The 26,529-nt window shown below is 40.5% G+C and overlaps 2 protein-coding genes across 4 annotated transcripts in view; both read left to right on the forward strand.

The window, feature by feature from the left end:
- The window catches only part of LOC148702717 (polycomb group protein FIE1-like), a 25,542-nt gene extending 16,301 nt beyond the window's left edge, over positions 1-9,241 (forward strand). The window contains exon 10 of the transcript XR_016396194.1: positions 9,161-9,241. The gene's annotated coding sequence lies outside the window, so the exon portion shown is untranslated. The remainder of the gene's footprint in view (positions 1-9,160) is intronic.
- LOC148702718 (polycomb group protein FIE1-like) overlaps positions 1-25,976 on the forward strand; it is a 26,559-nt gene extending 583 nt beyond the window's left edge. The window contains exons 3-14 of one of the 3 annotated variants that reach the window (XM_089924831.1): positions 98-9,241; positions 9,358-9,450; positions 9,581-9,656; positions 9,741-9,820; positions 9,927-9,998; positions 12,303-12,351; positions 12,623-12,733; positions 24,534-24,597; positions 24,707-24,763; positions 24,909-24,989; positions 25,191-25,418; positions 25,583-25,976. In XM_089924831.1, the coding sequence (XP_089780957.1) occupies positions 9,143-9,241; positions 9,358-9,450; positions 9,581-9,656; positions 9,741-9,820; positions 9,927-9,998; positions 12,303-12,351; positions 12,623-12,733; positions 24,534-24,597; positions 24,707-24,763; positions 24,909-24,969 (762 nt within the window). In that variant the 5' untranslated portion in view covers positions 98-9,142 and the 3' untranslated portion in view covers positions 24,970-24,989; positions 25,191-25,418; positions 25,583-25,976. Of the gene's footprint in view, positions 1-65; positions 9,242-9,357; positions 9,451-9,580; positions 9,657-9,740; positions 9,821-9,926; positions 9,999-12,302; positions 12,352-12,622; positions 12,734-24,533; positions 24,598-24,706; positions 24,764-24,908; positions 24,990-25,190; positions 25,419-25,582 lie in introns of those variants that run through there. The other 2 variants (XM_089924830.1, XM_089924829.1) reach the window with 2 other exon arrangements.
- Positions 25,977-26,529: the final 553 nt, after the last annotated feature.

The raw sequence follows: 26,529 nt of genomic DNA on the forward strand, positions 1-26,529 counted from the left end.
GGGAGGTTTAGTATACTTGGGAGTCACAGACCCCCTTTTTTTCTTCTTTTTTTGAATTAAAACAGACCCTCTTTTTTCTTGACATCTGTATATTCAGGTTCACTTCAGAGAATGCTGAGTCCTTCCTAATCAGTCTGTTTCCACCAGCAATTGAATATCTAACTTGGGGAGGACAGCATGTGGATGGTGTAGTTGTGGGCTATCATGCTGTTCAAATTTATGTTCTTGTATGTTCTTGGCTTATAGGAACTTGGCTAACAATGATGGTGGTGATGATGGAGTCTGGTTAAATGATTTTATCTCAGGCTTCAGGCAAATATAAGGATGAGAAGACCAAGAAATGATTCAATCTAAGGCCAGTTCATTCAATTTTCAAATTTGTATGCCAAATCTGTAACATGCACTTAATTTACTTTTATCTAATGTGATAGAAGGGGATAAAATGGATTTTCCAACATAAGCAATGGTTAACTTTTATTTTTACAATAAAACATTGCATAATGTTCTTTACTATTTTTTGATTCTCTCTCAATTTAGTTACCAAACATATGTTAAAGTTCGATAACACTTTAGAAATGTTGTTGCCACTGGCGAAAATTTACCGTTTGAAACTCCATAGATGGAAGTTCTACTATCGACCGCAACATTACTGAGATCTCACTATTTCAACAACTATAGATATGCATATCTAACTTGTCTGCTATATAATGCCAAATTCTCATTTACCATGCATAAGGAGCATCAGATTATTCTCATTTACTATGCATGAGGTGCATCAGATTCTTCATACTTCTGTGTCCTTTTATATATCATGCATCATAAGTCACGCTCTAGTATGAGTATATAAATATATAATTGGCTGCAAGGATGATGAACATGTTGCTATTCCTTTTAGCCTTTTTTTTTTTTCATGATACCTATCTTTTTATCTAAAGCTTCGAGTTGTATATGTTCTTTCTGTGTATATTATATGCGGATGAATCAGGGATTGGCTATCTAAACAAGATGTTATTCTATCTAACATAAGGTTTGCGAAGGTAACTACAACTACATGAGCAATCTCATAGTTAATTATACAAATTTAGTCGTTGGAGTATTTTGGCTTTCACCCGCTTTGGATCAGATGGATTTAGGGGTGCATCATGGGCCATCCTTTGCCTTTCTAGTGAATAGCTCTCCATCGCATTTCTTCATCTCATCAGTGGGGCTGAGACTGGGTTGCCTCTTATTGCCACTTTTGTTTATCCTCTACGCCAACCACTTATCTCAAGCACTTTGGTTGGCATTGGCTAGGCAGGAGCTGGAGGCTTACAGACTAGTTTCGAGCATGATTCAGATTTCTCATTTGTTGTTTGCGGATGATTGTTTGCTATTGGCCTGGGTGGCGAGGAGATCAGCAAGGGTGCTCCGGAGGGTGCTGGGGGAGTACTGTATGGCTTTGGGTCAACTAGTCAACTTGACCAGATCTGCTATAAGCTTCACCCCAAGGACCCAAGCCAAGGTGAGGGCAGCCATTATGGGGATCGTAGAGATTGGGAAGCAGGAGGGCACCTTGAGCTATCTTAGGGTCCCGATCACAGGCCGTCGCCTACGCAGGTGGGAGTGCCTTCCTTGGAGCAAAGCATTAGGACGTGGCTTGAGGGCTGGCAGGCGGGCGTTCTGTCTATGATGGGCAGGATTACTCTAGTGCAATCAGTTCTCAGCTTGATCCTTATTTATCTTTTATCCAACATCTTGGTGCCCATTACAGTACTACGGTGTCTGGAGCGTGGGTTCAGGGACTTCATTTGGCGGAGTCAGAGGGAAAAAAGCGGCGTCCACTTACTGGCATTGGACATCTGCTAGTCGACCAAATATGGGGTCTAGGGATCCACTCCTTGATTGAGTGACAAGAGGTCTTTGTGACCAAGTTGGTAGCCCGGTTTCTTCTAGAGCCTGCAAGCCTTTGGGGCCCTCTAATGAGGGCCAAGTATGAGGATCCAGCGGATCCATCTGTCTTCTGCGTGGGCCGACGTCGCTCTTTCTTATGGCGAGAGATATGCTCCCGCACTCTTTTGGTGATACCAGAGATTCGGTGGGAGATCGACGATGGGCGGGCAGTGGATGTTTTGGGGGATTATTGACTGGCTAGTGGACCATTGAGCAGATGGCCCACCTATGTCGACCTCGGAGGGTTGAAGGGGAGCCGGGTCTTTGACCTACTGGTCCTAGGTGAGCGAGGATGGGATGTGGACCTTGTGAGGCGGGTGTTTGGTGAGCAGTTGGCTGAGCAGGTGTTGGCGTTGCCACTCCCGACAGTTGCAATGGAGGATCAGACGGGGTGGGGCCAGACTGGCACGTCAGTGTTGCAGACCCAGGACCTTCTTGGGCTTGTTAGACGGCCGACGACGCGACAGATTGGGGAGGGGGGATCTGGTGGTCACGCATCCATCCCCGGATGGCACTATTTGTTTGGAAGGTGGCCTAGGGTTGTTTTCCCACCAAGGGAGTACTGGCTCCGAGGGGTGTAAGCTTCGCCTCAGGTTGTGGGATCTATCAGGAGATGGAGGAGTCTATATTCCATGTCCTGTTTGGCTGCCAGTGGGCTGCTCTGATTTGGGAGTGCACATCGAGTTCTTCTAATCTGCGCTATGGGTGGGAGTCAATCAAGAATTTTTTGATCTTTATGGTGGAGTCCTCTCGGCGGCCTAACCGGTTGGAGCAGAAGATTAGGAATGCTTATTTGGCTCACCGCTACTGGCTGGACAGAAATGCTCGGGTCTTTGAAGATAGAGGTGCGCAACCTAGTGTGGTGGTGAATAGGGCCCTATGTCACGCGACGGAGGTCCTTGATATCTTTGCGTTGTCGTCCCTTGGGCTGGCTAGAAAAATCTGGGGCTCTCACACCGCTCTTATAGCGTCCATGATCATGCTCGTCTCCTGGGAGCCCCCATCCCTGATTTTCTCAAGGTGAACTTCTACGGCCGTATCATGACGGGTGGATGCAGCGGCACGGGATTTGTCATCAGTGATCAGTAGGCCAAATTAGTGGTGGTCGGGCACCGGTGCGTCTTCGACCAGACTGCTGCTGGGGCTGAGGTCGGAGCCACTTGGGGGGGCGTCTTCTATGCAAGATGGGTGCTGGGTGTGGATCACATCATCCTTGATGGGGATGCTGCCAAGGTTATCAAGGAGATTCTGAGTTTCGGGCGGTCCGACCAGGGGATACGGTTGATCCACGATATTCGACATCTACTAGGTGAATGTACTGCATTTTGGGTTACTCATGCGTACAGGGAGGCCAACTGTGCTATGGAATGGGTGGCTTCCTATGTAGCACATCACTCCGGAGGTATTATTTGGGATAGACACGACTCCATCCCGTCTACTTTGCACTTTCTGCTTCTTTCTGACTTAATTGACTACACTCACACTTATTATGTGTGAGTCGCCGATGTACCAAAAAACAAAGGAAGATACTGCAGCAGTTCACATGTTTGTTCACATGAAGTTCTAAATGCTTAATGTTTGTGCTCAGATTATGATGGATGAGTTAATTAGGCCTTATGGGATAACTAATCTGAAGAGCAGCAAATTGTTAAATGGATATATAGAAATTAGAGAATGTTCACTTATATGATTGCATTGCAAATCATTTAGGACAAGTGCATAAACATTCTCCTTGCTCCCTAGTTTTCAGTCAGTATATGCCCATCCAGAATATTGGAAGGAATACGTTCCTTCATTCAATTACCTCTTTAACGTGACACTTTGTTCTTGCTGCCATTTCTTCCTTATCTTTATATTGGCTTGCATTTTTCCTACAACAGTTTTAGATGACCGTCGTCGTCATGATATTTCTTCATACAAGGTTGGGTAGCAAAGCTGACGATCAATCAGGTTTTTTGGGACCGCTAAATCGGCTTGCAGTGGCATTGTATTTGATGATCTACTGTTGAATCTTCTAAATATTTGATGATCCAGATATATTCTTCAATTTATGCAATTTGTAGTATAACAACCATAAATCAAAGGACTGCATTTTAAGGATCCACAATTGGATCAGCATTCAAATCTTAATGAAGTATTCTTTTAGATCTTTCTTTCTTTTTTTTGTTAAGAAAATTGATCAAATTTAGGATGATCCATGATCAACCTCTGCTATTTGATTTATAGCTAAAAATTTAAGCTGTCATGACTTCGTCATTGAATGTCGGATCGTTACTAAATCTTAAAACCATCTGATCCCTTGGAAGTTTTCTATTTGGAATTCGAAATGTTTGAGATCATTGATACTATATCAATTAGATGCTCTATGATACGCATTCTTCTATTTTCCGAGCAACACTTGAGGAAGCAGTTCTTCGAGATGACAAAGAGAGGTTATCTAATGACAGTAATCCGGTGGATTGCTCATGTAAAAGAAGGGTTGAAGCTCTGTCCATGACCTCTTGCAGACAGAACCTAGGACTCCTTTATATAAAGAAGCCTTTGAGATTAATGAAATTCAAATTTCTAATTGAAGTGCAAGAAGAAGCCTACTTTATCTTAAAGAGAGACTTTTACTGATGGAAGCCAAGGATTCTATTTGAAATAAGAGCAAGACCCTTTTTTGATTCATCAGACAAATATTACACTTTCATCAAGTCCATCGATTTCTAACTAAATTATGACCAGAGGCAAGGTCTGTAACCTCTTCAAATGGATTCTGGGACTTCTTTATGGAAGAGGAGTGGAAGAGGCTCCAGCTTCTGCTCATGAGTTCCATTTTTCCTTTTTTTTTTCGAATGATGAGAAGAAAGGAAGAAAAGGAGTACGGCTGGGCATATTTTGAGAATTTTAAGAAATTGGAGATCGTTACAGAGCAACTGCAAATATTATCAGATTTCTTTTGATGATGTATACCATAATTGAAAATAACAAAATACTTTTTCCTTTTCATTTTTTTCTTAAATTCGATAAAAATGATACAAGATGATATGTTTGGGAGATACAAAATTTCCCAAGGTAGGTCACCCATTGTTTATTACAGCCTTGTATAAACTCAACAACATACGTATATATGTACACAAAGAAGTGCCAAGTTCACAAAATCTATTTTATCCTGATCCTGTACACCAGCAATTTGCAGACCAATCTAAACCAGAGTTGTTAATCTTGTCAACAAAAGTTGGATGCCTTCGAGCTTTTGACTGAGTTGTTTCATGTCTGCAACATATCCAGAAGGCTCGGAACTGCTCAGTTCTGAAATGAGGGCAGGGAACTTCATCTGTGAGTCAGCAATCTCCACTTCTAGTGAAGCAATTGTTGATTCCAAGCTTTGATTTGGACTCTCAATGACGGCATGTGAGTTAGGTGTTACAAGGGTGAAGCTGATGCTGCCAACACTACCGCATCTGCTGAGCTTTTCTGGCGTTAAGATGTTGTCTATGCTCCCACTTCCTGCAAACAAATATTTTGAAGCAAATGATTACCAGCTCCCACTGAAACCAACTGAAACATAGCCCGAAATGTTGGTCCTTTTCTATTCGATAGGTGTATGTATGGGTTTAAATCCTGTTGAGGTGCTTCCAGAATATCAAATTATTTCAATTGAGATATGTTGAAGGGATTTGTGACTGAGCAGTGAGCTCAGTGTGGAAGATTATGGAACCACTCGGGTTGAGCCTACTACCCAGTAACAACAAGGCCTTTTCCCCACCCCGGATTAAGGTGGTCCTGCTTCCAACCTTTCTTCAGTTACAACTAAAAAATCCGGGTGACAGGTACAGGTGTCGAGCCTTGGAGGTACAATTACAGTCACCATTAAGAAAATAATCAAAAAGATCAAGTCAGATTTAGTCCATGATTTAATGAAGGTGCGAAGCACCAGCTAGGCAACAACGCTTGCAAGTTGGACAATTTCGTGTGCAAATTCTGAAGTTCAAATCCTTCTCCCACCCAAATCTGCCACGTATGCCAACTGTAAAAGATCCGTACAATTTCTGTGCTCCTCACCCCACGTACTCATGCGGCATACAAGAGAGTCCGCATAAAAAAGAGGAGTATCTAGATTTTAAGCGCTTTCACCTGTGTTATGCGTCTAATCCGAAACCTTTTCGCTTTCAGATTTGGAGCTCTCCGATTCATCATAGAAATAGGAAGGAAAACCCCTATAAAGGACCGGGGCTTACACCCTCTCCCCAATCTCTCTTGCTTCCTTTCCAGATCGTGGCTATATCAAGAAGCAGCATCAACTCCATCTAATCTTTGTTCCGTGGCGACATGGGTTTCATAGAAGATCTTGAAGCGAAGAACACCCCCCAAGATCGCTACCTACCTCCGAAGAAGAGGAAAATATTTCAAGAACCAGGCAGCCAGCCCAACCTGGTGGAGGAGGAGACGGGAAAGAACACAACAGCAACGAGCGGTGGCAACCATAGCCATGGCAATCGCCTGGCAGAAGATCTTGAAGCCAAGAACGGCCTCGAAGATCCCGAGCCACCCGCCAAGAAGAGGAAAACAATTCAAGAACCAGGAAGCCAGCCCAACCTGGTGGAGGAGGAGACGGGAAAGACCACAGCAGCAACGAGCGGTGGCAGCCGTAGCCATGGCAATCGCCCGGCAGAAGATCTTGAAGCCAAGAACGGCCTCGAAGATCCCGAGCCACCCGCCAAGAAGAGGAAAACAATTCAAGAACCAGGAAGCCAGCCCAACCAGGCGGAGGAGGAGACGGGAAAGACCACAGCAGCAACGAGCGGTGGCAACCGTAGCCATGGCAATCGCCCGACAGAAGATCATGAAGCCAAGAACGGCCTCGAAGATCCCGCCCAACCCGCCGAGAAGAGGAGATCATTTCAAGAACCAAGAAGCAACAAGCCCAACCAGGTGGGGGAGGAGACGAGAAATACGACAACGGGAACGAGCGGCGGCAACCGTGGCCACCGCAGTCGCGCCCCCTGCGAGAAGCTATGCATCGGAGTGCAGCCATGCGAATGGCTGATGCAAACATTGTTGGGACTGGGCATCATCAACCGCTCGGTGCGCGTGCTAGGAAAGAAGCTTTCCCAAACCGACGTCAACCCGGACCAGAACCGTCTGCAGCACTCGGAGAAGGAGGTGAAACAGGTGCTCCTCGAGATGATGACGGAGGGGGAGAAGCAGCTCGCGACGCAGCAAGGCGTGGGAGATGGGTTGAGGGTGAGCGTTCTTGACCGGCTGGGACGGGTGTACCATATGAAGTTGAAGAAACTATACAACGGCAAGAAATGCTTCCGCTTCAGGGGCCCCGACTACCACAAGTTCCTGAAGGACAATCACTTGACGGCCGGCGACATCCTCGAGACGTGGGCGGTCAGGGTGCAGCAGCGAGCATGCTTCCAGATTAGGGAGGAGGGTGATGGAGGGATCATGGAAGGGGAGCTTCCCTTGGTGATGCTTAATTACGAGGACGACTCTTACAAAGAGAGTTGTAGCGAGGAAACAGGAATGTCAGCGCCTGCCGAAAACGAAGCCCTCCATGCATTGTTGCTCTTGCACAAGAAACCTGTGATTTTTAAAGAAACCTGTGATTTTTAATTAGTTCTTACAGATGGTTTTTTGGATAGGTTCTTGATATCGTTGTTGTTGTTATTATGGTGCTATTTTATTATCTTTGAGAGACAGCTAGATAAATCCTAGCCATTCATGTACGAAGAGTGTAAGAGGAAACAATTGTTACTGTTATTGTTATTATAATCATTATTATTTTCGATATCGTTGCTCGTGTCTTTATTATATTGTGGACATGTTTTGCATTACTTCTGGCTGCTTTATTTTTAGATTGATTCAAGAAATTTTTGTTACAATTAAAGTGCCTCCTTCAGTAAAGCTTGAATTGAAAAACTCAAGATATTGGTCGAGCAGTTGGTGCACATAGAAGCATATGGTCAAAAAAGATCTATTCAACTATATAGGTCCGGTCCAACCCTTAAGCAACTTAGACGGTCGTCTAAGGCCCCAGCCCAAAAAAGGCCTACCGCAAGAAAGGCCTCAAAAAAATGGCCCCTTAGACCGGCCCACTGCAGGAAATGTCTCAAATACAAAACGGCCTTAGGCCTCCAAATTCATTGGGCCGCTCCTGCAAGTAGATCCATGAATATTTGGATAGATCATATCGGAGCATGGATCGCTACTGAGATCTCAGTTCTTGTAGATTGATTATGGGTAAACCATTGCAAGAGACTAGTTTTGAAAATGCTAACTCTTTTTCTTGTAAGAAATTGAATGACCCAGATGAAGTTCAACAAGAACATTTACTAATTAATTAGTGCATGGTTGGACTGATAGACTGCCTCTTGCACAAATTACAATCTGGTACTGGCAATAAAACCGTGAAATTGGAAAGGAAGGGGGGAAGGAGAAGGAAAGAGAAGAAAAGGGAGGGGGAGGGAGAAGGAAAGAGAAGTGAGGGAAATCGGAAAGGAAGGGAGAGGGAGAGAGAGAGAGAGAGAGAGAGGGAGGAAGTGAGGGAGAGGGTGGCGGTGAGTGGTGTCGCCAAAATAAAATCGAGGGAGGGAAAAGAGAGGGCTTTCAAAGGAAACAGAGTTTTTAGCCCTTTTTAATATATTATTTTAATTTTTTAAAGTGAAGCTGGTAGCTATTTCTGTCTTTACTTAAAATAAATTCAAAAAATAAAAATAATAAATGAAGTCGGCAATGAAAACTAACTTTACTTAAAATAATCAAAAAAATTAAAAAGAGGGGGAGGAAGCCCCTGTTTCCTTTCGAAACAGGGGCGACCCCTATCCCCTATCCCTTAGTCCTATTCGGGCGGCTGCCGCTCATTGCCGCCCTCTCTCTCCCTCCCTTGCTCTTCCCCTCCCTCTCTCTTTTTCTATCTTTCCTTCACCCTCTCTCCCTCCCTTCGCCTCTCCCTCTCTCTCCACCGTGCTCTCCCGCTCTCTCCCTCCCTTCCTCCCTCTCCCTCTCCCTCTCCCTCTCCCTCTCCTTCGCCCTCCTTCTCCTCTCTCTCTCTTTCTCTCCCCCTCCCTTGCTGGTTTGCTTGTTGGTTCATGCCGAAATGGCACGGGGGTGTACCATACCGCGCTCTTGGCCTACCGGCATTGGTGCCGATTTTGATACTGTGGATCTTGATCTAAAATCTGATGTAGCTTAGAATTATTGGCCTAGATGTTCTGTTGTGATGTGCAAATATTTGCAGAGTTTTGTTGGTCATGGGGATTCGGTAAATGAAATAAGGACTCAACCATTGAAGCCTTCACTTGTGGTGTCTGCCAGCAAGGTAGATAAGCATTTTTCTTTGTCATAATTAAATGCCATTATACTCTGACATGGTTTTGATGTTATGCTATATTCTCTTTTTTGTGAGTGATGATGTTATGATATTTCCAAAAATAGGATGAATCAGTTAGGCTATGGAATGTGCACACTGGAATCTGTATACTGATATTTGCTGGGGCAGGAGGTCATCGGAATAAAGTTTTGAGTGTTGTAAGTGTGGTGTTCAGTGAAAACCTACTTTACTGTATTTCTTTTGTATCTAGACTTAGTTTTTATACCAATATAAAACCAATGAATGAATATAAGGTATTCACTATTTAAGCACAATCTTGTTTTGTAGGACTTCCATCCCTCTGATATTTACCGCATAGCAAGTTGTGGTATGGACAATACTGTTAAAATTTGGTCGATGAAAGGTAGGCAAGTGATTTGAATTGATCCTTGTGACTGTCTATGCTCTAATTAAGTAGGTTTATCATGACATCAGCTACCTTGTGCAGAGTTCTGGACATATGTTGAAAAGTCATTTAGATGGACTGACCTTCCATCAAAATTTCCCACAAAATATGTGCAGTTTCCAGTGAGTGTGAAATCTTTTATGAATATCTATCAGAAGACAAAGAAATGACAATAGGTTAGAGCTAATTAGTAGTTTCAATAAAATAACTTGACTGCTATCACTGCAGGTGATCATAGCTTCAGTCCACTCCAACTATGTTGACTGCACTCGGTGGCTTGGTGATTTTGTCTTGTCAAAGGTGAAGTATCTCTTCCCATGTAGTGTAAAGAGTATATTCTTATTTCTTAGTTGACTAATTCCCTAGATTGACTTAGATTTAATCTAGCTAGAATTTGTTCTTGGTAAAATTAAATAAAACATTTGCAAGGAGTGCTATAGTTAAGCTAGTTATATATTAGCATATGTTAAAGGTGGAATCTGTCTACGGCTTACTTGGTGACATGGTATATAAGTTTTCTATGTGTTCGTGCAGGTGCAAATGTATGTAATTTGAGAAGTGAATGCATAAACATTATTTTAGTGTGAATATATTGTTAGGTATATATAGAGCTGGACTTGATGCATGGGTTAGGAATCTTCAAATCATATGTTTTTTGGACTATCTAATTTTTTGGCGGCTTGATGCATCGGTTAGGAATCTTCAAATCATATGTTTTTTTGGTATGTAGGCAATTTAGAAGTAGTGGACACATCCAATAGCTCGGATCATCAATATGAGATTCTCATTGTCCAATGTGGATCTGATTACATTTGAGTGGAGATCTACTCAAGTGTAGCCAAGTCTAGCATATATATATATATATATATATATGAATGCTTTCTGCAAGGGTGGGAACATGATTTTTCATTAGGGGTTTTTGTCATATATGATATTTTTATTGCCACAAAGAATTAGAAATAATTAAAATAGAAGAACTGATATTCAGGTTCCAGATTAACCATGGGAGACCAATTTTGAATTCAAATGGTCAAGCGTTATCATGTAGTATAGATTAACAGTAAATGAATTCTATATTGTCTGCCTTTTATATTTAATTACAATATAGCATCAATTTGAATAATTTCAATGATCTACACAAGTTTCAGTAATTTAATAATCAAGAAGATCTTCAAATTCTGATATTTCACTTGAAGGCTTAGTTGACATTATGCACAATGACAAATGATTGAACATAATAATGTCATTAAGTTAAAAAGGGGAAGATGAAGAATAGAGGGGTCACCATAATCCTTTGTTTCTTCCTTAGATTCTTCCAATTAGAGGGAACAGAATTGGAAAAAGGTGCAAGGATTTCGGCATAGATTGTGCTATAGTATATTGCAGTAGACACGAGAGAGAGAGAGAGAGAGAGAGAGTCTTTGCATGAGATTTTATTTTTCAGTCATTTGACCGAGCAAACCATGGGAGAAATAGCATGAGGAATGTGATGCTTGAGTATTCAAAGGAAAGGTCAATTTGGTAGATGGTCAAAATCCTAGAGGTCATGCTTATTTAAATTAGTTTTGACAAAGATTTTTATATTTTTACTCATTTACTACTCTTCCTCATCTTCTATTAGTCACTAGCTTGAGAGTGAATGAAAAGTATTTTTAAAAAAAAGGAGTGAATAAAAAGTAAAAAGGTAGCCACTTGGGTGAGATAAATGGCTTGGAGTTTCTAAGCTCAAGCACATAAAGTAGAAAAGTAATGTGTAAGGAGGCTTTGAATGATGTCTGACAGTGATGTATGTTTACTTCATGACAGGGATTAACTAGAGAGGAGATGGTGTCCTGTTCTTCTTATTGATTAAGATGAAATCAATCGCCAAGACTTTAGGTAAGAAGTCACCGATTTAGTTGGATGATAGGTGGGATGGCTCCTACTAGACCAAAAATATAGGAGGAGCCAAAAATATAAAGGAGATCAGATTTTTTTTTTTTTGTTTTTGAGGGGAGGGCTGTTCTTAACTTTCAAAGGAATATGACTGGACTTTGGGGGTCTTTGCACCCCAATCTATGTGAGGTCCCCTGGTCTGCCCTTGGCTTTCTGCAGGCCTTAAATCCATCATACTTGGCTCCTATAAGTTGCATCCAATTTATTTAAACAATGTGTGGTAAGAAACTTACACTAAATCAGCATGTCCTATCAAAGTGTAATGCAATCAATTCACATTTGGATGTTTCTGTAAAGCGTAGTAGATTTTCTGTTGGCAATCATTGTGTTTGTGATAGATCTTTCTTAAGATGTTAGTTCTTCAATGATTAAATGATTCAGTTATGTCAAAGAAGACTGACATGTGCAAATAAATATTACTATCTGGAGCTAATGTATCCACTAGATCATCTGTATGCGATAGAAGTTTGCCTTATCCAATGGAGAACAATTATGACATTGTTATCATAATTTACGATTCATATAACTGATCCAGTTTTAGCTTGACTAATCGTTCGGTATGACTTGTTGGTTTACATCCTTCTGCAGTTAGTGTTTGTTGATGCTGTAGCTTGTGAATTATGTAATGAGTTTCTTGGTATACTGATATATTCTGGTTAAAAACTGCAGAGTGTTGACAATGAAATTGTTTTGTGGGAGCCAAAAACCAAGGAACAAAGTCCTGGAGAGGTGAGGTTCTGGGTAGTTCTTGTTATCCAAGGGCACTTGAGCACCAAAGATTCCACAGATATTCATGCCCCACATGTTTTTTGGTGTAAACTGACATTCTATAGTTCTTAATCCTATATATGTATTTAATTATATATGCAACCTACATACTACTACCTTCATGTCATGGATGTTACTGTTATTGCAAGCTATTGTTTTTTTTATTGTTTCTTCTGCATGTTCAGAGTTATTATCCCTGTAAGATCTAATTGTTTTGTCAGCAAATTCTACTCAAGGAGCTGTTGATATTCTTCAAAAATACCCTGTGCCTGAATGTGATATCTGGTTCATCAAATTTTCATGTGATTTTCACTACAATGCAGCTGCAATAGGTAAACCTCTATACTTGATTATGCGAAATTTTGTATATATAATTTGCTACGATGCATTCATTCTTATATAACTTCGCTGATAAAAATGTGGAACATATACCAACATTTGGATTTTTTCGGTATCCTTTTTGGACTTCTCATGTCGAAAAACCTCTTATTTATATGTTATCATATAGTGGTTTCTTTTTCTCTTTTTCATTTCCTTTTTTCTTTTTTCTTGGAGGGAGACATGGAGAGGGGAGAAACCTCGTGAGTTGGGGATGAGGAATGTTCAGGAACAATTTTTAGATGAGAACCGCAAAGTATTATCCCAAAATTTGGCAGAGATAACAACGCGTCTAGAAGAATTTGACATGGCAACCAATCTACACGTCTTACATCTATATGAGGGTACATACATATATACATGGACAAATACATGAAATAATATTCAGTTTCTACAGGTCAATAGAGTAGAAAACTTTTACTAAAGATGTAGTTTGAGGCTTAATGCCACCGCTTAGCATGTTAGAACTGATACTGAAAATTGATACCACCATGGTTTCATTATATGAAGCATCATGTATGTATAGGACCACTAAGGGTAGCAAAACAGAACACTAAGGGGCTGTTTGGATCCACATACAACTTCTCCATGGAATAGTCCTTATATGACTTGACATGAGAAGGGTTACCAGTAGAAAGATTGGAGCTTTCCCCAATTAAGAAATCCTTGGATTACATAATTCAGAAAAATTTTTGGAGGCCATAAAGCCCCTTTTACAATGAATCTAGCATCCATGCTTTCTGGATTGTGTGATTGGGAGGCTTCCCTGATTGCAAGCATCTCTCCTGTCATCATTTGTTTCCTGAACTTTTGCAATGCATGAAGTTTATCCTGTGGATCAGCTATTCAGACATTCTAATAGGCTCTAAGTGTTTGCCTTGTTATATGGTCAAAGATTGCAAGTGTCCAGGCCAGAGGCTCTATTTGTTTCCCATGTAGGTTTAAGCTTATGCTGCTGATGAATAACATATTTAATGTCCCCTTTGACAAGCTTGGAAGTGCAGCAATGATTTTAAGGTAATAACGTAAGTACTCACTTCTTCCTCCATTTTATTACTTCAAGGCTATTCATAGCAACAATTGTGAGATACGGGCTGAAGTTGGCAGCCCCAGCCGACTTCAGCCCCGTCTTCTTTTTTTGGAAGAGGCCAGAGCAGGGGATCGCAGATGCGATCCCCTCCGGCTTCTTCGGGTGCAGCGAGGGCGGGGCGCCGCGGGCGTTACGCGGCAGCCCCGCGGTCATTCTGCGGCCACCCCATGGCCGCACGAGCGGCCGTTGATTTCGCCCCACTGCCGCGATTTTCGCGGCGGAGAGCTGTTGAAATGGGGTTATAAAACCCCCTTTCCTCCTCCCTTGGATCCTCCATCGAGCACTTTCTCTCCTCCCCCCCTCTCTTCCCTGCTTCTCCTTCTTCTCCAGTGACCGTGTGCGCCACTTCAATCGAGTTCAGCCACCCCGAGAGCCAAGCTCCTTTGATTTTCTTATTCCCCTGTTTTTCGATCTAGTTTGGCCGTTGGAAACCCCACCGCCGTTGCCGCTGCTAGCCGCCGGATCGAGCCACCTGCGGTCGGGATCTGCCGCCTCCGTTGACCGCTGGTAAGCCTTCTCTTGCCCTGTATTTCATGTTCTTTTTTCTGTTCAAGCCCCAAACCGAGGTCATCCTCGGATCCTCCCTCTACGGCCGAGCCGCCGTGGCGCACTGCCACCGGCCACGACCGCCCTACCGACAGCCGTGTCCCCCGCGAGCCGCCGGCCGGGCCACTGTCCGGCCACCTAGGCCGGCCCCCCCTTCCTCCCCTATTTTCCCATCTCCCCTGTCCGTGGGGAGATTGGGAAGGAAGAAGGCCCGTTATGGGCCGAACTGGGCCAAGATTGGGCCCAATTCATGGTGGGCCCAACTTGGGCCCAGTTCACGGTGGGCCCAACTTGGGCCCAGCTTTAAACTGAACCCGAATCCGAATCCGAACTCGAACCCGAAATCAGAACCCGAAACTCGAACTCATTTGGCCAATAAATGAAATTTTGCAGTTAAGCCCTTGACAGTATGTTATTTCATAAAAGGGTCTTCTATAAGTTATGTTTGATCCCTATAAGAAAGATTATTACATAAGAGTCCCCAAATGTATTCGATTGGTCCCTCTACTAAAGTTTTATTATAAAACAGTACCCTGTAATTAAGTATTAGCCCCTGCAATGCATAAATAATCCATTAGAGACCAACTTTGGGGGCCCTATTGGGCTGGATCTATGCGGGTCAATTGGGCCATGTCCGATATGGGCCCTATCGGGCCATGCCCATTATGGGCCAACTCTGAGCCCTGTTGGGCCATGTCCAATAGTATTACTTCTGGTTTTGCTTAGCTCTGAAATTTATAAAGAAATTAATTAAATGTTAACAGGTGAACCTGATCCGCCTACCTGAAGTAGGAATTAAGCGAGGAGAGGTAAGTAACTTAATACTTCAAGTATGATTTTTAAATTATTTGATAAATAGATTAAATTCTGAAATATGTTTTGTATTTAGTAAAATGGGTCTGGCATGTTAAATTTCATTTGAAAATTATGCTCTGAAATCCGTAAACTATGACTGGAAAATTTATAAAATATGTTTTTATATATATGTATTCTCAGCATGGCTATGATCTGTTCTGTTCTGTTCTGGCCCCGCCAATGGGGATTATACGTTGGACCTGTCGACTTGTAATCTGTGAGGAACCGGTTTCGACACCGCGCCACCGGTGATTAGAATAGTGGTTTCTGGACACCGTTTCCACCGGTGACTAACAATAGTGGTTTCTGGCACTCTGTGCAACCCATGCCACTGGGTTACATGGCCGTAGCCTATTATGTTGAGATTCTGGTATAAGAGTTTTTGGAAAAATGATAATATGTTTTGGAAACAACAAAATGATGTTATTTATGATTTATTCCAGACATTATCCTGTATTTTGATCTGATATGCTCTGACCCCACTTTGGGGTATTTTGTTGCTTACTGGGCTAGTGTAGCTCATTATTCTATTTTCTCCATTTTTCAGATCTAGAGGCTTGATCTCACGGGATTGAGGAGTGCGTTAGATTTTCCGACGATTCCTTCAGTTATTGGTCCTTTAGTTAGATTGATTAAAGTATTTGACTTACGTAAGCATATGTTATTTGAAATTTTGTAAGACTGCTTTTGAATATATTTAAAAATTTATGTCAACTTTGAACATCTGTGATTGTTCCGATATGTTTTGATGCCTTGCACGCCTGTGCGGCCCGCCGTGCGGGCGTGCGGCGTCTGCCGCGCCTCGAGCTCGGGGCGTGACAGATTTGGTAGTATCAGAGCTCAGGTTTCAGATTTCTAGGGATTGTGTTTGAAATAGTCGGATGGAGCTTAAGTTTTAGGATCTTTAGAATTCGTCGGAAAGTTTGAGAGATGGGCAGACATTAGGCCATTAAACGAAGGTATTTATTTGCTTTTGTTATTGATAAATTTATGTTATTTTACCAGAATTTTGAAATGCTAAAATGCAACCTAATTATGGCTGTAACCAAAGTGTGAATAAGTTATTCTGAGAGTTTTCTTGGTAGAGCAATTTGTATTTCAATGATTAATTAGATTTTGACTAAATTAAGTGAAGGAATATTAATCATGAGATATTATCGTGCAATGTAATTATTTTGGAAGTTTAACTTGATATCAGGCACTATGGATATTGCTTCTAGTTGAAGTTAATTATTTTGGTAGCAATTTAAGATTCATCTATAAAAAGATGTTTAAAGCTTGGACTAGAAAATATTCATTGAAATCTGTATGTGGATCATGCATGGAGCTCGTATATAGAAGGAAAATATACTTGGGGATGAGACTTAAGAGTTCTTATTTGGCTCTACTTGAGACTTGAAACAATTAAGATTGATATTTTGATGGAAAGTCAATTAGTAAATCTTGAGAATATTGGTGGATTAAAATGTTTTTGGGTTGGTCGAAGATAGGACCTCTTTGATTTGGAAAAGTTCTTGATGGTTTTTCTTGTTAATGAAAAATTTCGTTGGAAAGTATAGTGTTTTTGATTTTGATCAATATGGATATCATTGTGTTATTAGTAGATTCTTTTATCTGCAATATATATTAAAAAAAAATGGGAACTATTACTAAAGGGATGAAATAGTTAATGAGTTTGTGGTGTTTTGAATAGATTCTCTAAGTCTAGTAGTTTACAAGATTCCGAAATGTTGCAGTATTGCAAATAAAAAATATTTTACTTATTTAAGGAATTGATCTCAATGTAAAATCATAGAGCTTATATCTTGGAGGAATTTCTTATAAATCTTTGAACCAGATTATTAGATTTGTGTGAGTTAAATATTTATTAATCAAGGCTATGAGTTGATTGTGGATTTTGTATCACCATATGAGAAATGCAAGTGGGATTTCATGAGAGGCCCAAATAAGTTTAGCCTAAAAGAAAAGATTCAGGATGATTAAGTAAGCTCCTAAGTAAGTTAATCTAGAATCTTTTAATTATCAAAGCTTAGAATAAATATTAACTTGTATAATGGAATTGTCAAGGGAAACTAGAATTAGCTTAGTTCAAATTTGGATCTAGAATATGATTACTTGATTATATGATAGTACAAATACGACAACTATCTCAAGGGTTAATCATGACCTAGTGTACTTGGAAAGCAAGGATAAAATTTTGCTTGGATATTATAAAAAAAAAAATGTTGATGATCTTGGATTATTAAGAAATTTTGGAGAATATTGATCAGAGTTGCGCAGCGAAAGTATGATGGACTGAGTCAATTTAAACTGGTCAAAAATATTGACTGTGTTTTGGTAACATGTTATTATGAAAGACTATGTTGTTCAATAATGAAAGATTTTGTTAATAAGGGAAGGTGTATACTATTGATTCTCAGGTCAATCATGATATGATTATGTTATCTCTTGGATAGAATTTGCTATTTTTGGGTATGCTAAGAAAATAATAATAATAATAATAATTTGAGCGTATCATGACTCGGGTTAGTTGATTGTTGACTAAATATGGTCTAATTTGCTAAGTATCTGAATAAACCATGCATTATTTGCTCCCATCTTATAATTTATAAGTTTAAGTTAAAAGCTTTGTAGCATATTGAATCATGGTATCAATACTTTGCCTTCCCATACCTGCTCTTGTGATTTGATGCAAATCATTTTTGAGATAGACCGTTGCTATCTAATGATCGTCAGTACATGTTCATTTTGTGAATTACATTTCTAGCCATTTAATGATTTGACTCCAAGGTTGGTCATCATCCTTTGAGGGATCAGCACACTACCATGATAAGTGTATGAGATCTATTTCATTTCAAGTTCTATCCCAAACACAACTAATTTTAATCAATCCTGTTGTGAATCGATCCTGATCCAATCTCGAGTGAACATGCATCAAGATGATAATTTCAATATGAGATTTTAGTCAGTCACTTATCTAGTGTTAATCTTGCGAGTTTTATGAAATTTTTTATAGTTGATCCAAAGCTATCTATCACACTGATTTTGATCGAGGAAAATGAGATCTTGGATTTATATTACTCAATGGGCTGAGCATCTGAAAGGCCTAGATCTCTTAAATTTCAAGGACGAAATTTTTTTAAGGGGAAGAGAATGTGAGATACGGGCTGAAGTCGGCAGCCCCAGCCGACTTCAGCCCCGTCTTCTTTTTTTGGAAAAGGCCAGAGCAGGGGATCGCAGATGCGATCCCCTCCGGCTTCTTCGGGTGCAGCGAGGGCGGGGCGCCGCGGGCGTTACGCGGCAGCCCCACGGTCATTCCGCGGCCACCCCATGGCCGCACGAGCGGCCGTTGATTTCGCCCCACTGCCGCGATTTTTGCGGCGGAGAGCTGTTGAAATGGGGTTATAAAACCCCCTTTCCTCCTCTCTTGGATCCTCCATCGAGCACTTTCTCTCCTCCCCCCCTCTCTTCCCTGCTTCTCCTTCTTCTCCGGTCACCGTGTGCGTCACTTCAATCGAGTTCAGCCACCCCGGGAGCTAAGCTCCTTTGATTTTCTTATTCCCCTATTTTTCGATCTAGTTTGGCCGTTGGAAACCCCACCGTCGTTGCCGCTGCTAGCCGCCGGATCGAGCCACCTACGACCGGGATCTGCCGCCTCCGTCGACCGCCGGTAAGCCTTCTCTTGCCCTGTATTTCATGTTTTTTTTTTTCTGTTCAAGCCCCAAACCGAGGTCATCCTCGGATCCTCCCTCTACGGCCGAGCCGTCGTGGCACTCTGCCACCGGCCACGACCGCCCTACCGACGGCCGTGTCCCCTGCGAGCCGCCGGCCGGGCCACTGTCCGGCCACCTAGGCCGGCCCCCCCTTCCTCCCTTATTTTCCCATCTCCCCTGTCCGTGGGGAGATTGGGAAGGAAGAAGGCCCGTTATGGGCCGAACTGGGCCAAGATTGGGCCCAATTCATGGTGGGCCCAACTTGGGCCCAGTTCACGGTGGGCCCAACTTGGGCCCAGTTCACGGTGGGCCCAACTTGGGCCCAGCTTTAAACCGAACCCGAATCCGAACCCGAACTCGAACCCGAAACCAGAACCCGAAACCCGAACTCATTTGATTTTGGCCAATAAATGGATTTTTGCAGTTAAGCCCTTGACAGTATGTTATTTCATAAAAGGGTCTTCTATAAGTTATGTTTGATCCCTATAAGAAAGATTATTACATAAGAGTCCCCAAATGTATTCGATTGGTCCCTCTACTAAAGTTTTATTATAAAACAGTACCCTGTAATTAAGTATTAGCCCCTGCAATGCATATATAATCCATTAGAGGCCAACTTTGGGGGCCCTATTGGGCTGGATCTATGCGGGTCAATTGGGCCGTGTCCGATATGGGCCCTATCGGGCCATGCCCATTATGGGCCAACTCTGAGCCCTGTTGGGCCATGTCCAATAGTATTACTTTTGGTTTGCTTAGCTCTGAAATTTATAAAGAAATTAATTAAATGTTAACAGGTGAACCTGATCCGCCTACCTGAAGTAGGAATTAAGCGAGGAGAGGTAAGTAACTTAATACTTCAAGTGTGATTTTTAAATTATTTGATAAATAGATTAAATTCTGAAATATGTTTTGTATTTAGTAAAATGGGTCTGGCATGTTAAATTTCATTTGAAAATTATGCTCTGAAATCCGTAAATTATGACTGAAAAATTTATGAAATATGTTTTTATATATATGTATTCTCAGCATGGCTATGATCTGTTCTGTTCTGTTCTGGCCCCGCCAATGGGGATTATACGTTGGACCTGTCGACTTGTAATCTGTGAGGAACCGGTTTCGACACCGCGCCACCGGTGATTAGAATAGTGGTTTCTGGACACCGTTTCCACCGGTGACTAACAATAGTGGTTTCTGGCACTCTGTGCAACCCATGCCACTGGGTTACGTGGCCGTAGCCTATTATGTTGAGATTCTGGTATAAGAGTTTTTGGAAAAATGATAATATGTTTTGGAAACAACAAAATGATGTTATTTATGATTTATTCCAGACATTATCCTGTATTTTGATCTGATATGCTCTGACCCCACTTTGGGGTATTTTGTTGCTTACTGGGTTAGTGTAGCTCATTATTCTATTTTTTCCATTTTTCAGATCTAGAGGCTTGATCTCACGGGATTGAGGAGTGCGTTAGATTTTCCGACGATTCCTTCAGTTATTGGTCCTTTAGTTAGATTGATTAAAGTATTTGACTTACGTAAGCATATGTTATTTGAAATTTTGTAAGACTGCTTTTGAATAAATTTAAATAATTATGTCATCTTTGAATAGCTGTATCTGCTTTGATATGATCTGCTGCCCTGCGCGCCCGTGCGGCCCGCCGTGCGGGCGTGCGGCCCGCGCCTCGGGCTCGGGGCGTGACAACAATGATCTCACCATTCGTACTCCCATTAGAATGTTATAAATTTGGCATCTCTTATTACAATCAGATGCAATTTTAGACCATATCTTCTTCTTACCTCCTCCTCCTAAACCACTTCTTTATACCTCCTCCTCCTTCACCATGTAGTTGTCGACCTCCCTATGAAAGTAGCCAGGACATTTCTCTAAGTCTCATTGCAAAATCATTGTAACAACCTTCTTTTAACCATGTGAGACCTAGACAATGGTATGGGAGAATATACTAGGGAAATAAAAAAACATGTAAGACCCTTAATAGAGGCCTTTTCTCCTTCTAATCTAATAATTTATTTTATTCTTCCATATTATAGTTTATGGGAGATGACCACAAGGTATTTTTAAAATTTTTGACACCAAACTTTCTCCCAAGATTTGCTTTGTGTTTCAAAGGACAAATCAAATGAGTAAAACTCATTAAGTACCTGATAAATGCTAAATAAGTCTATAAATCAATTCCAGAACTTTTCTTTTGACATGCACAAAACTTAGGGAAAGAATTCTTTTCTTGTGTCATTTTCTTCTTGCACCATACTCTAGGTGCAAAATTTAAGATCTAACAAGATCTTTGGGAAAAATATTTCATGAGATGCTCATAAGTTTAACTGTTGTATTATTACAACTAATAGCCTCGTAGACCTTTGTTTATGACCATCAATGGCATGTAGAAATTATCGAAAATTAGAATGGTGTAAGATTAGCTCTCTAGTCCCTTTCCCTCTGTCCCACATTTTCGTCCTCTCCCTTTCCCCATAGAAAGAGTTTGTGACAAAATAACATGGCCTGCCAAATTGAATCGAACCACCCAGGTTGAGATGTACCAACCCAAATGAATGCAAAATTGGGTTGGTCTGGCCTCTTGGTTCGGGACCCAACTCGAATCTCTTTGAACCAAGTAGAATGTGGTTTTAAATACTATTGGATGGGTCATCTTGGTTTTTTCTTGGAATGGGATGCCTTTCATATCTATACTTAGGATGGTGGATGTCTCATCCAATCCCAGTCCATTCCCCAACTCGTTCCGTTTTGGCACTAAGGATGGTTCCCTATCTCTTGTGATAGTGGGATGCCCCAGTATCTCACCAGCACTAAAACTTTGCATGGACAAGTGACATGAGCTTTAATGTGTGTACAAGAATTTGACATGGCAACTTGGCAAACACTATATAGAGAATATATTTATGCTTTTATCGATGCATGCTTTTTGTATAACTTATTACCAGCTGGACTAGCCTACCCCAGCAAGTTGCTATGAATCCACAAGGCCCCTATGAAGAGTTATTCTGCCTTTATCTATATGTACATAACACTGACAATTGATGCCATCTTTGATTGGCTTCATGTAGTATCAACGAGGGTCATAAGTTTCCGACTTGTATAATTTTTTTTCCAAATAACGTTGCCAGAAGAATAGTTAATAAGTAGCAAGGTCTTTTCTATGTTCCATGGATGGTATTACAACCCAAAATCCTTTGTATGGTGTGCACTTCTATATGCTAGTTGCTCGAACTAAATCCATGATATGATTGAAAAGGTTGGATCAGTTTTAGCAAGTAGTCTTACAAGCTTACGGTCCACTTTTCCAATTTATATTCTTTGCGAATTTCCAAATCTCTCATGCTTGATTGCTTTGGAACTTCAATAACTTTTTTCAAGTAATTCATACGTTTCGACTTTCAAGACTAACGACTTATTTGAGAAAATCTTTAGAGTTTATCAATTTATGTATGATTTTTATAATATGGTATATAGTTTAAGTGGGTGATGAACTAATTGAAGAGGATTGCATGAACCTAGAACAAATCTTTCACCAATACGTATTGATTTAGATGTCCGTTGTGCAGCCTTTTTAATAAATATGACCATAGTATCCAATAAGGAAGTAGCTCATACTAGACATCTCAATTCTCAAAGGAAGGTTGAAATGAAAAATTTGCAAACAGGACTGAAGAGATGTCTTTATCCATTAATTTTCAGGTAAAAGGGAACCATGCATTGGAAGGCAATTTGTGGGCATGCAACCTAAAGAGGCAAAAGTCCTGGTCCAAGAGAGATTTATTAATACATGAAAGCTATATTAGACGATGTATTGTATAATTGTAAAATCCCCAAGAGGCTGCAGTCTGAATTTTAATTTGGATCTGATGACTCTGGGTTTTATTTGCATTTTTTTATAGAATTCTATGTGGCATTTAATGCTTGACACATGGGCTTTCTAAGCCCTAAACTGGAGAAGGGGCACTGACCAGCATATTTTTAGTACTTGAGAAACTTCTGTTGCACTGCTCCGTGCTTTTTAAACCTAAAGGGATTGAGCTAAATCTGATGGACCATATGTCTGCTGAGATTTGGCTACAAATAAGAATGAGGATGCACCAATAGATGGAGATGAGGAGAACAATGGGAGGATCTGACCCGGTAGAAGTGCCTGCCTTCCCTTCTTTTTTTCCTTTCTTTTGTTCGTTTTATTCTTTTCTTTCCCCTCTTTACTTGTGTTTCTATATTTCTTTATTTCCTCCTTTTACTTGCTTTCTCCTTTTTCGCCTCTTTTTTCCCACTACTTTTTCTTTGCCCAAAGCTTTTCTTGGTGCCTTCTTGGACCCACAAACTAGTCAACCCCATTGGTGAATCAAATATGTTGTGGCCACTGAAAGTTCAGATTTGCACCATCTTTGCCAATAAGAACCACAGTTAATGTCTAATCTTAATCATTGGATCAAGGGGCATCTGAAAACTTTCAACTTACCCCCTACAAGAAAAACATACTGAGGGCATAACTTTCTTTCTTGTTACCCATCTTAAAATGCACGGCCAAGGTGATGAGACACTGTTAGTTGTATACATATTGTAGAATGTACATAAAAGTAGTTTTGGCGGTCCCCAAAACATGGTTTCGCGCAAATAACTTTTTTTGCTCTAGAAAAAAGTTAAACTGAGCGATCACATGATCCACAAGTAATAAGTTACCAAGCTTAGGCACCTTAATGAACCATGGGGATCATCTTTTTCAATATCCTTATGCTTTATGGTTACAAAACATAACTATGCTTGTCATGCCCTGTGAATACAAAACCTGCTGTCTGTGTGACTCTTGACAATACCACTAACAATAAAGTAACAAGAAGAATGACTGAAGTCAGAACTCTGTACCTGAAATTTGAGCATTCTAATACTAGAAGCATCATCAAGTTTGATCTTAATTGGTAAGAAAGCTTACTCGATGAGTGCAAAAATAATTTTAGTACTTGCTTACTCAACTTCATTTTTTTTGATGAAAAATAGAGCAAATCTCAATGAAAGCTTTTGGGATAAGAGTATCGATAGTGAATCTAATGATATTATCCTTTCAGTCTTTGTTTGGCCTGGTGAGAATCCAGTACTCTTTAGAAATGCATGACTCTTGGAAGAAAATGAAGCTATGAGCACCAAGCTTCAACATCATCATGTGCCATCTCAGAATTAAAAATAATAGGCATTTAATTTCTTCCTCTATGTTCCTAGGAAGATTTCCTACTACAAACTAAGAAATTCCTTCTCTGGTCCTTCAAGAAGAGGTTCCAGAAGAAGAGAAAATGAGTTCGGAAATTTCCTCATCTACCATCCGCTTTCACAATAAAGCGGGGACCAATCTTGTTTCTAGAGAAACTAATATTTCCTAAGCAAAAAATAAGACTTAGCAAAAATAAATATTATTGATGTAATACATCCATATTATCTGATTATATCAAAGTATTTCTTTTTATTAAATGTTTTATGTTTGGCAGTTGTTTGGGTGATCTTGATATCATGAACTGGTAACAGCTTCCACTGAGCAGGAAATCGAGAAGGAAAGATTTATGTTTGGGAGCTTCAGTCCAACCCACCTGTTCTCATAGCAAGGTTATTATGATTTCTAACTTTGTTATTTTAACACAATCTCTCTTATTTTATTGCTGTATCTCTTCCTATTATGCATAGCGACTTTTGCTGACAAATCAGTTTGTTGCAGACTAGCTCTGCTCTGTAAATCTCCCATAAGGCAGACAGCACTGACCTTTGATGGAAGGTACTTAAGTCACTCCCACATCATATCAGTACATTATGCTTCAATTGAATTTTGAGCACATCCATCCTTAAAAGATCATAGGTTCACCTTTCTTATGTATATATTAGTTTGACCATGGGAACTCAAACTGGTCTTTGTACTACAGCACCATCCTTAGCTGTTGTGAGGATGGCTCAATATGGCGCTGGGATGTAGTTCAGTCATGATGCGACCCATTAATTTGGAGGTACTCTTTCCTTGCAACCAATGCGCGATTTTAGCTTTTGTTTGTAAGCTAGATGAGTAGAACAATTTATTGTCTTGCATCCATAATTTCAGCTTGTTACTTGGAAGAAAGTCTTATTCTGTGGTTCTATCACATATGACCATGCTACCCAGGAAAGTAGCCACATTAACTTATTGTCGCGCTACTCTGCTAGCTGTGCAGGTCCTACTTCAACTTGATGGTCACTTTTCAGTACTTGTACAACAGGGTTGCTGTATCTAAATGATGTAGAAGTAGCTGCACCGCTTGGATCAGATTTTCGTCTCCAGAAAGCCCCATCTTTTCTTCATTTTTGTGCTTCCTGTGTTCTTGTAGCCTTCTGCTCTTGTACTCAATGTTATAGTGCGGCTACGGGCGATCAGCAAGAATCACCTTATCCAGAATCTGGAGGTATGATAGAAGCATTATGAATTTGCTATGGATTTAATGGTACCTTTTTAAGAGGTTGCACCTAGTAGGGAGGTTTAGTATACTTGGGAGTCACAGACCCCCTTTTTTTCTTCTTTTTTTGAATTAAAACAGACCCTCTTTTTTCTTGACATCTGTATATTCAGGTTCACTTCAGAGAATGCTGAGTCCTTCCTAATCAGTCTGTTTCCACCAGCAATTGAATATCTAACTTGGGGAGGACAGCATGTGGATGGTGTAGTTGTGGGCTATCATGCTGTTCAAATTTATGTTCTTGTATGTTCTTGGCTTATAGGAACTTGGCTAACAATGATGGTGGTGATGATGGAGTCTGGTTAAATGATTTTATCTCAGGCTTCAGGCAAATATAAGGATGAGAAGACCAAGAAATGATTCAATCTAAGGCCAGTTCATTCAATTTTCAAATTTGTATGCCAAATCTGTAACATGCACTTAATTTACTTTTATCTAATGTGATAGAAGGGGATAAAATGGATTTTCCAACATAAGCAATGGTTAACTTTTATTTTTACAATAAAACATTGCATAATGTTCTTTACTATTTTTTGATTCTCTCTCAATTTAGTTACCAAACATTTGTTAAAGTTCGATAACACTTTAGAAATGTTGTTGCCACTAGCGAAAATTTACCGTTTGAAACTCCATAGATGGAAGTTCTACTATCGACCGCAACATTACTGAGATCTCACTATTTCAACAACTATAGATATGCATATCTAACTTGTCTGCTATATAATGCCAAATTCTCATTTACCATGCATAAGGAGCATCAGATTATTCTCATTTACTATGCATGAGGTGCATCAGATTCTTCATACTTCTGTGTCCTTTTATATATCATGCATCATAAGTCACGCTCTAGTATGAGTATATAAATATATAATTGGCTGCAAGGATGATGAACATGTTGCTATTCCTTTTAGCCTTTTTTTTTTTTCATGATACCTATCTTTTTATCTAAAGCTTCGAGTTGTATATGTTCTTTCTGTGTATATTATATGCGGATGAATCAGGGATTGGCTATCTAAACAAGATGTTATTCTATCTAACATAAGGTTTACGAAGGTAACTA

The sequence above is a fragment of the Phoenix dactylifera genome, chromosome 8 (genome assembly GCF_051530095.1).
Source record: "Phoenix dactylifera cultivar Ajwa chromosome 8, Ajwa_hap1_PhDact_Kaust_v1.1, whole genome shotgun sequence".
NCBI lineage: Eukaryota > Viridiplantae > Streptophyta > Magnoliopsida > Arecales > Arecaceae > Phoenix > Phoenix dactylifera.